General features: G+C 34.6%; 1 protein-coding gene across 1 annotated transcript in view; it reads right to left on the bottom strand.

Moving 5' to 3' along the window:
• The window catches only part of LOC110824097 (DNA ligase 1-like), a 40,342-nt gene extending 28,414 nt beyond the window's left edge, over window positions 1–11,928 (bottom strand). The window contains exons 1-6 of the mRNA XM_088213271.1: window positions 10,975–11,928; window positions 10,735–10,851; window positions 9,573–9,674; window positions 9,383–9,499; window positions 889–1,119; window positions 711–805 (exon numbers count right to left, since the gene is read on the bottom strand). Of these exons, the coding sequence (XP_088069397.1) occupies window positions 711–805; window positions 889–1,119; window positions 9,383–9,499; window positions 9,573–9,674; window positions 10,735–10,851; window positions 10,975–11,790 (1,478 nt within the window). The 5' untranslated portion in view covers window positions 11,791–11,928. The remainder of the gene's footprint in view (window positions 1–710; window positions 806–888; window positions 1,120–9,382; window positions 9,500–9,572; window positions 9,675–10,734; window positions 10,852–10,974) is intronic.
• Between the last annotated feature and the right edge of the window lie 521 nt (window positions 11,929–12,449).

The raw sequence follows: 12,449 nt of genomic DNA on the forward strand, positions 1-12,449 counted from the left end.
GATAAACACTTCAAAAAAGAAAAGTCAAATAGGAGATTGATTTGTACTCTATAAGTCTCAACTAATGGCCAACAAGTACGTGTACTAACAAAGTAACTCAACAATCGGCATTGCAAGGACCTATCTACAAGCTGGGAATAAAAGATGCTCATTTATCAATTTGAGGGAAAGTGTTGCAAAATCCCTCAATCTTCTATCTCAATGTTAGGAAATTAAACTTATTAATAAATGGGACACTAGTTAGGGAGTCCCACTAATACAAAGATTTAATTTTATCTTATTTCGTTTGCTAAAGTTATTTTCTTCTATTTTCTCTTTGCATCAGCTATATACACCCACGTATGTATTCCTTCTCAATAACAAGAAATTTAATTTTTGAAATTTCACAAAAAGCACTATAAATACCTTTCTAGTATCAGTTTTTAGGGAGGCCAATTATTCGATAACTAGTTCCTTGAGAATTTGCTTAGTTTTCTAATTGTATGATGTAATAAAATACTCAAGTGTGATACTTAAAGAATCCTTAGACATAATATATAAGAAATTTAAGGTGTGATAACTACCTTCTATCTCAAAATTTTTAAGTACACAAATTAACCTTAATTTATCCTATAATTTTCCTAGAAGCTCCTTACTTCTCTGAGGAAGCTCCTATTAAATAATTAATACACCATTCAGGTAAAAAGTCCATGATGGTAACAGAACTCTACCTTGAAACTACAACAACAACATCAGGAAACTTGCTAGTGTTCCGCTCAGCATTTCGACTGTATATCTCAACCGAACCATTCTCCATGTAATGTATCTGCATAAAATGAGTGAAAGAAGCCACATGTATAGCAGCAATTATGGAAATTAGATACCAAATATCTAAGACAATAGCACCACCTGTGCACGTTCTCCATCATACTTGTATTCACATGTGTATTCCATGTCCTGGAATTTATTTACGATTTCTGCTACACCTTTGGTTGGTTTCGCAAGCATTGGTCCAACTGGGATGCCCAACGTAAAGTTGCATGTCTTTGCTAGATTCCACACCCCACCGCTAAGAAGTGCAGGGACAATTTTGTCGTAGACGGGAAGGACAGAGTACACTTGTTTAACAATCTTTGCAGCCTGCATAGACATTTATGATATACTTATGATGTTTTACAAAGAGAGCTTGAACACAATACCAGGTAAAAATTTATCAAGAATTAAAATTGGAGATCCTCTATCTCAATAATTAAATCAATAGCTTAATATTTGTATAATCATTACATGAATAGTTTGAATAGCAACTAAGCTAGGGTACTTTATTTTGGACATCAAGCATAATCAGAACAGAATACTTTAGTCTACCTAGGAAATAAGCTAATTGATTTGATGACTTATAATAGATAATAGAAAATAACTAGATAGGAAACATAATAAACTCATACCAAAAACAAGCCTACAAGCAATAGTTTCCAAATAATCTAAATATCATTAATAATACATATGTGTTATAATTACATAAATATGTTTCACTAAATATCTAATTAGGATCTTCTTGGTCTGTATCATTCTACCCCACTTTGTGAAAACTTGAGCTCAAGTTCTATAATGTTGAAGTAGAAAATAAAAAAATTGTCAGGATTGTATCAAGTGGAGGTTTAGCATCATGAACAGAATTAGTTTTTGGCAAAACACTTGGTTAAGCGAGGGATCACTCAAAGAATAGTTTTTCCATATCCATGCTATTGCATAGAACAAGAATTCTTCAGTTTAAAAATATTTAAAGATAATTGAAGGGAGAGAGGAAAAGGGAGTGGCATGTGGAAGTTACGAGAAATCTCAATGATTAGTAAATTATCAATTGTAAGACTCTCCTTCATATGGTCTCACTCGCCTCAATTAACAGAAGTAATAAGCAACCAATTTGGAGACTTAATACTAAAGGTTCTTTCTCGATAAGGTCTTTCCATAATTATTTAATTAAGAATATAAGGAGACAAGTTTATCTTTTCAACAGATCTGGAAGACTAATGCTCCACCAAGAGTTGCTTTATTTGCGTAGGTTGGCAATAATCTTGGTGCTTGTGAAGTAACGAATATTATCATACTTTTTATTTTCAAAAAAAAAAAAACTAAGATTTGTCTTCCAAACAATTAAAAGCTTGTAAAACTTGAAATTTTCTTGAGAAATCAAGGTGCTTCCAAGCTCATGGATTTCAGAGGAGTAGACGACCAATTAGTCATGACAAAATCAACAAACAGAATTATTATTTGTTTTTGAAAATATAAATGGAAGAATTGTTAAACTCTGACTATCAATAGTTGCGATAAAAAGAAAAAAGGGTATAGTTTCTTCAAGTATGGCTTCTTTCTTCTTCATGAAATTCCAATCAACTAGAATATCCTTATGCTCAACATGGCAATGTCTTTGCTTGCTACTAAATCGAAAGACCCACACTCAATAGCTCAAGCTTATTGGCCGCCACTAAACCAAAATCTTCTACAAGCTTATTTGCATAGGTTGGCAATAATCTTGGTGCTTATGAAGTAATGAATATTATCATACTTTTTATTTTCAAAAAAAAAAAACTAAAATTTATCTTCCAAACAATTATAAGCTTGTAAAACTTGAAATTTTCTTGAGAATACAAGATGCTTCCAAGCTCATGGATTCCAAAGGAGTAGACGAACAATTAGTCATGACAAAATCTACAAATAGAAGAATTATTTGTTTTTGAAAATACAAATGGAAGAATTGTTAAACTCTAACTTTCAATAGTGGCTATAAAAAGAAAAAGGGGTATAGTTTCTTCAAGTATGGCTTCTTTCTTCTTCATGAAATTCCAATCAACTAGAATATCCTTATGCTCAACATGGTAATGTCTTTGCTTGCTACTAAATCGAAAGACCCACACTCGATAACTCAAGCTTATTGGCTGACACTAAACCAAAACATCTTCTACAATCTCTTTTACTATTTCAGTTATCTCATTTATGTTTATAACTTCGAGATTGATCATTAAGTTGTTGCACCTTTACAAAATTTTGCTCACTATCCAATTCGTTTACCTTTTCATCCTTTGGTATCATGTTATACTAAAGTTTTAGATATACTAGGTTCTTGTGTAATAAAATATCCAAGACTTGCTTAGCCTAAGTGACTTTCAATCATTGGTTTAAACATGTCAATTTTATCACTTAATTCCTAGACAACTAATTTTAAATCCTCGATATCAACTTTGAAAGGATATAAATTGCACATTCTTCCTGTGATTTCTTTTCTCTTGCATTTTTTTTAGATAAATAGTATATATTGACAAGATATCAAAATCGGGGATACACCTATGTACAAAAGATTTACAATAATATTAGTGTATTTATAACATTCCTAAAATTCACATCACTAATAATCTAATAATCTAATAAAATAAACCCAAAATAGTAAATTCACATATCTTTTAGTCTATAAATGCTACTCTTAATATTATTAAAATCTCTACCATTTCTCTCTTTCCAAAGAACCCAAAAAACAGTCAAAATGATTAAATTTTTAATATTTCTTTTTATACTTAAGCTGTCTCAACCCCAAATTTCCCCACCAACTGAACCAGCAATTACCCATTCAATCCCCAAAAGGCCATATACCATACATCAAAGGCTGTAGGCAGTAAGACACCACAGCAGAAGATGATTACAAGTTTTCTCCGCCTTCAGACAGAAATAGCAGCTGTTCACCAAAATCTAACCTCTAATTCTCACCTTGTCAAGCGTTAAAATTCTCTCCCAGCAAGCCTCCTAAGAGTTCAAATTTGGAGACGCTTGTTTCTCCTACTTTAGACCTTGGAAAATAATATTAAATTTCTATCTGATAACAACTATCATGTAAGGAATATCCTTAGAGAATCCCATGTCCAAATAGCCATATTGATCAAAAAATTCCTTTAAATCGTTTGTGCCTCATCCTTTGTAACTGAACTAGTTGCCTTTTGGAATGTAACAAAGAGACATAATTAACTCCATTCATGTTTGAACCTGTCCAAAATCCCTCTTTTATGAGAAAGAACATATTTATGGGGGCAAATTCAAGCACATTTTGTCCGACTTACCTTAAACAAAACTCAAAATCAGCAACTGTTTAAAAATTATCAGTAAAATTGCAAAGTTTGGCTCAAATTAATTTAAAAGCACCTCAGCTCAAAATTTGAATCAACTCCAAGAATGGCTAGGCTTCAAAAATGATTCCATTCTAGAGATGGCTCAATTCTAGAAACAATTCGACTCTAGAAAAAAACTCAGCTCATAACAAGATTAAAACTCCAAAATGATGCATTCCAAAACGACTCGACTATAGAACAGCTTGCAAAATCTCCACTCACATTTTTCAGCTTGTGATGATCATGTGCAGTCATCTGGTGGCCATTGGCCTTCGAGGTTTGGGCTATTGATGTGTCCATTGACAGTTTTCTAAATGCCTAACAATGTCAAGTTCTGGAAAGAAAATGGCTATTTAGAGTTGTTACTAGCAGGTAAGGAAAACTCTAAAGAATTGAGGATTGAGAACCAATGGAAGGTTGATGGGGAACCTCTAATGCCAATGACGAGGGAGGTGTCAACCACCTCCTAACAATGGTCGACGGACATGTGTAGCCAAAGATCTAGGTTAGTTTATGTGCCTTATTGATACAACTAACTTCTACATTACGGTTTTTTTTAAGTAAAAGTACAATATTAACAAGTACCAATGGAATACATCCCATTTATAAAAACTTTACAAGTTCATCAATATATCAATCAAGCCCTCAAAATACTCACTAGTGTAAGAAGAATGACCATTAATGAAAAAACATTGGATTTGGAACCAAGTATCTTTAATCCTATCAAAAGACTATTCAACATCCTTAAAAGTTCTTCTGTTCTTTCTTTCAATTAAACCTAGTGTAGCCAGCCGCATGAGACTCAAATCCTTGTTGTAGCTTTTATCCCCATGAATGTCTTTCCAGACCTATATCTCCTCTCTAACTAACCAACCATAGCCCACCTTATCCCCGCATAAGACTATAAGCCAAACACCAAAGTCAGTAGAAAACAGGGCATGAAAGGAGGTGGTTAACAGACTCTCCGTGTCTCTTACATAAATAGCATCTATTCATGATGACCTTCCCCACCTTAATCAAATTGTCTATGATAAGGATACATTAAACAATGCTACTTTAGAAGATGCTTTGACTTTCCATATCAGTTTCCATGGGAAAACTTCTATGATACTTCCACTTGCGGCCAGATGGGAGTGATAAGGTTTTAGAGAGAAGGTCCCTTTTGGCTTAAGTCTCCAACCTGGTTTATCCATTTCTTCAGAAAGTCTTCCTCATCATAAACATTGGATTAAGCTTGCATACTCGTTTACCTCTCAATCATCAAGGTCTTTATTCCGATCCACCGTCCAGACTTCATTACCCTTGGATATGAGAAAGAATTTTCTCATCATTGCCTCTATGATCCAAGCTAAAGAAAAGATCCAAGGGAAAAGATGCTCTAACTGATATGATCCTAGACGACATGGAACATTCAAGGGACTACTCCATCCATCCAAGCCATGGCATGGGCTGTCCAGGTGAGCAAGCAAGCGGCCAAGGATGTCCAACAAATGATCCTTGCAGTTTGGACCCTAAAGTGCCCACACATAAACCCCAACAAGGAAAACAAGGTTTGCACATGACGAATGATGGACTTGGGCCACTTGGGAAGAGTATAATGATGCCTAATTGATCAATCACAAGAGCTCAGTAAAAAACTCAAGCAACCATTCCAATTATTTGTCTAAGAGTGGATCCACGAAGAAGCAAGCTTGAAACCAAGAGAGAAGCCCATAAAATAGGAGGTTGGGGCCCAAAGATAAGCCTTGGCCATGCATCCTCCTACAAGTTAGGACACATGACCGAGATTTAGGAGAGTTCCGCCTGAGAAGAAAACTCTCTCCCATGAGGAATTCTTCCCATCTCTTCCTCTCTTGGTGGCATTCAGCCTTGGGATTCATAAAGCAACTGGGAATTGTGGCAATTTTATCCCAAGAATGCCAATTAGCCTTTTAAGAATCCTATTTAGATTTCTTGTTTCATAAATCAATATTTTAAAAAAGTCTAAAGCATGTCTGAAGTAGGAAAGCTTAAAGAGATAAGGATTCCTCTTCATGGCCGATTCCCACAAGAAAAAAGAGTTGGTTTTCTATTCAAACATAGCTAAAATTTTTATCATCTTCAACACAATTTCTACTTCAAATATTCATTAAATAATGAGAGTCCAATCCGATCCAAGTGTCCAAGATAAAGGCAAAGATGCATTCGGCCATAATCAAGACTCCATTCAAGAGAGAAGAGTTTTATTTCATTTATGATTATGAGTCTTCAATTTAATTTTTTAATTAGAATTCTAGATAAGGTTGTATTTCAAGTTTTCCTAGGACTTAATTCTCATTTTTACTCATATTAATAAGGCTTATGAGTATATAAAGGCCTTACTATGCAGGTTGTAAAATTTCAAATTTATTTTCAATCTTTAGCTTTTGGCTAGTGTGAGGCTCTTTGGGAGGTTTTCTTCAACCGTCTCGTTGAGTGAAAAATTGTTTCTATTTATTGAGACAACTCTCAAGACGTCTTCTCAATTCTATTTATTTTTCCAATTACCATTGTTTGCAGTCACAGATTGGTTGTGGATTAAGTAGGGAACGTTTATTTAGAGATTAAGTTTTGACATGTTAAATTATGTGTGGGGGTTTTGGATGACACTTCTTAATCTTGAGTTCCGCATCACTAACCATCTTCTATCCACTCGTAGAATCTCACCTTCTGACCCGTACCAACCGTCCATGCCATAAATTTTTGGAGCTCTTTTTTCTCATATCAATCTTCTTCCATGACCCGACACCATAAGAACTTCTTGAATTTCTAGGATCCCACCCTAATTTGTCGATACCAAACTCCGTTGTGATCACTCTCCACCACAAACTATTCCCTCCATAAATTTTCAAATTCACTTTCCTTGTAATATTTAGTTGAACTAAAATTGATCTGATACCTAGGCCACCCTTATCATACGGATCTTTAATTGACTTCCATTCAACTAAGTGAAAGGTCCTCTTCTCATTTGTGTCACCCAATAAGAATCTAAATTGGATATTTTCAATTTCTTTATCATGCTCTTTGTAATAGTCAAAATTATAGGTAGGGAGATTGGTAAGTCCGCTCTCAATGAGAGTCATCTCCCCCAAACTGCTACTCTAGCTTTAAATTTTTTGACAATGGGGTCCCAGATGGTTATATATTTGAATTTAGCACCAAAGAATAAATTCTACATTTCATAGGAAAAACAGCCCCTTTACATCCCAAAATACTAGTCAAGTTGATCGACCCTCTTGTCTCCTATCCTAACAAGTTATGACTTTGATATGTTGATCTTGAGACTAAACATGCTTGAAAGCATAGGAGCACATATCTAATTTTGAATAAAAATTACAACTCAAGCTTGAAAAATAGTAGCGCATCATCTAAAAAAAGGTGGATAACCTCCTTACTATCACTATTTCCCTCCACTGTCAAGTTCCTGAAAACCTGGTTGTCTCTAGCTCTCTTAATCGGTCTATTTAAGATCTTCATTACAATAATAAAGAGATGTGGGGAGAGGGATCTCCCTGCCTTAGGCTCTTTGATACCTTAAAGAAATCTGGAGGGCCATGATGACTAGAGCTGCAGAGGTGAAAGTCAGTGGATACAAGTCTTTATCCATGAATGCTATCTAGGGCAAAAAAACCCATCCTAAATAATATATACGGCAAACAGCTCCAAGACTCATGATTGCATGCCTTCTCTATATCTAGCTTGTAAATCAAATCACCCATTCAACTCTACATCTCAATAAGCTATCTACCACTTCATTATCAACCACAATTGCATCATGTGTTTGTCTTCTTTCTACAAAAGCATGTTTAACGTGCTCCTAAAACCCTCCCCACCACTCTATTCAAGTTTTCTCAGAAAGAGTTTCGACAAGATTTTGTAAATGTTGGCCATGAGCTTCTCACCACTGACCATGTTTATGTTTTTTTTGGGCTATGGGATTATAAAGTTTGGGGCATAAAAATATAGTCTAACAAATTGAAATTACACTCTCATACCAAATGATATAGAACAAAGAGAACTTGAAAACAACACTCACCAAAACATTATTAAAAACCAAAAGTGAAGCTCTCATATCTCATTAGTTAAATCAATAACTCAATATTTATATAACAACTAAGTTAAAATATCCTAGTTATAGACACTAAATATAATAAAATAAGAACATTTTAACTCTACCTAGGAAATAAGCCGAATAAGAAGATGAGCTAATTAATTGAATTATCTATGATAGAGAATAATTAAATAGAACTCTTGCTAAATAGGAAATGTAATAATAAATTCATACTAACAATAAGCCTATTGGTAAAGTTCTTAAAAAACCTAAAACCCTTAATAACATAATTTCAATTGCACAAGTATGTCTTAGTATTGACTACGCCTCAACTTGGGATCTTTTTATTCCACATCAATTTATTTCCAAGAGATATTTCAAACAGAACATCAAGAATGAAAAGAGAGACAACAAATTCTTAAACGTTATGGCATATGTGCTATTTTAACCAAAAAGCACTCTCATCAAAAGCAATCATGTATTCAAAATGATGCTCAAAACCCTGAAGTACCTAAAGATGCATATAGGAGCAAAAATTCCATGCGCTTTGATAAGTAAAAGTTAGAATTAAATGTCCATAGCATAAACTAAAATCATTGTTTTAGTACATAGGTTTGTTGCATTTGATTAGATATTACGTAACACAACAATGAGAGGTTGATCTTATGTTGCACAATGAAATGGGGTTTAGAGAACAGAAAAAAAAATTAAGAGAAAAGAAAAAGATAAATCTAATCAATAATCACAAGGTTTGCAAACAAAACCAAAATCACAGTGAAAGGGGTTGTCACGATCACAATTATGATTACATTTACAGGTTTTTAAGCACTCAACTCAATTAGTGAATACCAATACGCTTTATTCATCAATAGTCTGTCTAACTACCACCAATCACCCATGTATTTATAAGGTTAGATGGTCCCTCATCATAATCCAATCCCGATTATACAAGAATATATCAACCTTCTACTCAGCCTAAACAAATATCAAATTTTCTCCATATTTTTACTGGATACCATCAAGAAGTCAAGACGGTCTTAGCACTTCAATAGGGAACTGAAACAGCAAAAAGAGAACAGGATGACAAAAGCAATTTCGAGTCCACCATCACAGTTGGCATATCCTGGTAGATAACATAAGATAGAATAGCATCATTATTTCACCTAAGAAAACAGCTAACCTCTTCTAAAGGAGACTGAACATTGGGAGGTGGCCTAGAATGTTCTTCATTATACACAGCAGCTTGTCCCAATGCAGCCAAAAGAGTCTGCTCCGCTAAACCTATTCGCAACTTTGCCTGCAGAGGAAATCCAGGAAAAGCTCAAAAGGAGCCAACAAAGCTAATCTTAAAGTAATATCCAAGTTGCAACCTGAAGTAAACGAATTAAGTATTGAGGTTCACAGTCGGTAGCTGCAACAAGTAGTCCCTTAATGCGATTCTTTTTCTTCTCCTGACTATCCTTTCCAGCCTCCTATTAAGATCAATATACAATACGTGCAAGTTGTAAGAAAAACCAAAGATAAACATAATTAACAGTCTCGTATTTCAGGCACGAGTTCTCATTTCTTAACCAACTACGGAACCAAGAAATTGCATCATGCAATTGAATTGCAAAGAGGGAAAGAAATCACATATAGAAAAGATAACCTACCAGGAGTCTGTTTGCTCACATCATTAAAATTACATACTTGACCAATCAAAGAAAATCGATTGGCTAGAAGATCAACAGATTTAAAACTCATAAAACTTTGTGTTCTTTATCACTTCCATAAGCTATATAAATAAAAACAGCAACCTTGGAACTGTTAAATTTAACATCTTTCTTTCTTGCTGTTTTAAGTTAAGTCAAAATTTATAGTTCCATTAAAAATGCCCTCACCTAAAATGGTTAAAGTTTTGACGACCATTCATAGGATATGTGGAGATTGGTAAGGCAAAGAAATGAGTTGTGAGATTATCATAAAATTAGCCGGAAGTTCAGGTTTATGGATGAAGAAGACAAGATGCGACATGGTTACAATGGCACCAGTCCAGAAGGAACACGGTACACTGGTGCTTATGCAGTGTATACAATATTTCCGTGCTAACATCAGTTAAATCCACAACTATTTAAACAATAGTAATATCCACTTGTCTTTCTTGAAGAAGCCGCAACAATAATTTGTTCCACTATTTTGGTACATAACTGGACCTCTAAAAGGTACATTTAGCTGTCTTCAATCTCCCCAAGCAAACTGGCTTGGATAAGGACAATACATCCTAGGATATAGCTGTCTTCAATCTTCCTAGACAACTTTTCTTATTTTTGCACTCAAAAAAAAAAACTCTTATTTTGGACACCAACTAGAAACTGCAATAATAATAAAATTTCAAACGACTGCAATATCAAACACAAACAGGAAGGCCAGAGGAAGATAGTATAGAGAAGTACACCTAAATCAGTCCCCAATAACAAACTCTTTCCCCTTCAAACAAATTAGATAAAATTCTTAAATATGGTTTTAGAACAGTAAGTGATGAAGATAATGTACCTTAGCAATTAGCTGAAATGTTTCAAAAACTTTGGCAATCGTCAATGCGTCAGGCTTGCGCATCATAGATTGAGATGATCGGCTTGCTTTAGCTACAAGACCCAAATCTCCTAATTCCTACATGAACAAGAAGACCCCAAAACAAATGGAAATGACAAGCATGTATCCACCTCAAAATGATTGTATAGTCATTTTAGCAAAACATATGATGAATAAACAAAACCCGCCAGCAACAATCACCTTGTACTGCTTCTTAACCTGAGCTTCAGTTCTCCCAAACGCCTCCGAGAGCGCCTTGATAATGGACGCGTCCCCAATTCCCAGCTCCAACCCCTCATGAGCCGGGGCTACCTTATTGGCGGCAAGGTACACGACAGCCACCAGGTCCGCCGGAGTTGTATCAATCACGGTCCTCAACATATTGCATACAATGTCGGTGATCACAATCCGCCCTGTCTCGTTCGAGATCATATCAAAAGCCAACGAGAGGAAAAGAAACGGCACTCTCTCTCCCTTCCCCCAACACGCCACCTTTTTTGGGTCAAAATCAGCGGCCTTCTTCTTCAAAAGCCCCACTTTGCTCTTCAATTCCCCAATTCTCTCCTTCTCGCTCAATACCTTCTTTTGCTTGGCCTTTTCATGGTCTTGTTTGGCCTCATTTCCCGAATCTTGGGGCTGCAAAGATCGATTCGAATTGGGCTTTAGGGGAGCCTTAGCAGGTTTAACCGAATCCTGAGGCTTTTCACTGAGTAATGATGAATCGCTGGTTTCGATTGGATTAGGAATTTGGGTATCTAGGGTTTTGCGTTTCTTCGGAGAAGAAGAAGAAGACTGGGGTGGCGGCTTTTTTTTGGCGGCAGCGCGAGCTCCGGACATAAGTGCGTCGAAGGCGGACGGACGAGAAGACATGTTTCTGCGTGAGTGAAGGTTTACAACAATGAAAAAGGAAAGGGGTTTAAGAGAGAAGGGTTTATATGGAAGGGAGTGCAAAGAAAGAGGCTTTAGCGAATGAGAAGCTTTGTAGAGCAGAAAATTGCATGAACGGAAAGTTAACATCAAAGTTTGACGCAAGAACCAGCAAAGTGACTCAATGAGTGAGACGCTGAACGCTGCTTCCGGTGCAAGAGAGCGTCCAGGGAGATTAGAAAAATGGCGGGAATTTGGCGGGATTGTAATTGCTCTGTTTCTCTTTTCTTCTCACAAAATGTTCATATTTTATTAGATTTAGTCATAACATTTAAAAAATTGTAAAGTTTCAATCTGTGTATTAACTACATTAATTTTATGTTATAATTTTTTTAAATTAATTAATCAAAAATTTTTCTTAAACTATTTTTTTAAATATTTATTTTAAATTTTTCTATTTAAAAATTAAAAATAAATAAATATTTAAAACAAATTTAAAAATAAAAAGTTAGAATCAAATTATAATTAAAAAATATTATATATTAAATTATAGTCAGTATCAAAATTTAAAAAACTAATTTAATAATTAGTTTTTAGTTTTTGTTCGAAAATATACATACAAATATCAACCATCCAAATTTACAATATATTTATATAGGTGCTAATATTATTGTACAAAGATTTACCATATTTATATTAATCTAAGAATAATATAAAAATAAAGATTTAACACTTTATATTTTCATTATAAATAAAATAGATGTGAAATGGAAGTTAAGACATTCTTTTTAATAATTATTTAAAGAATC

Source organism: Carica papaya, chromosome 2 (genome assembly GCF_054855325.1).
Source record: "Carica papaya isolate Zhongbai chromosome 2, ASM5485532v1, whole genome shotgun sequence".
Lineage (NCBI taxonomy): Eukaryota > Viridiplantae > Streptophyta > Magnoliopsida > Brassicales > Caricaceae > Carica > Carica papaya.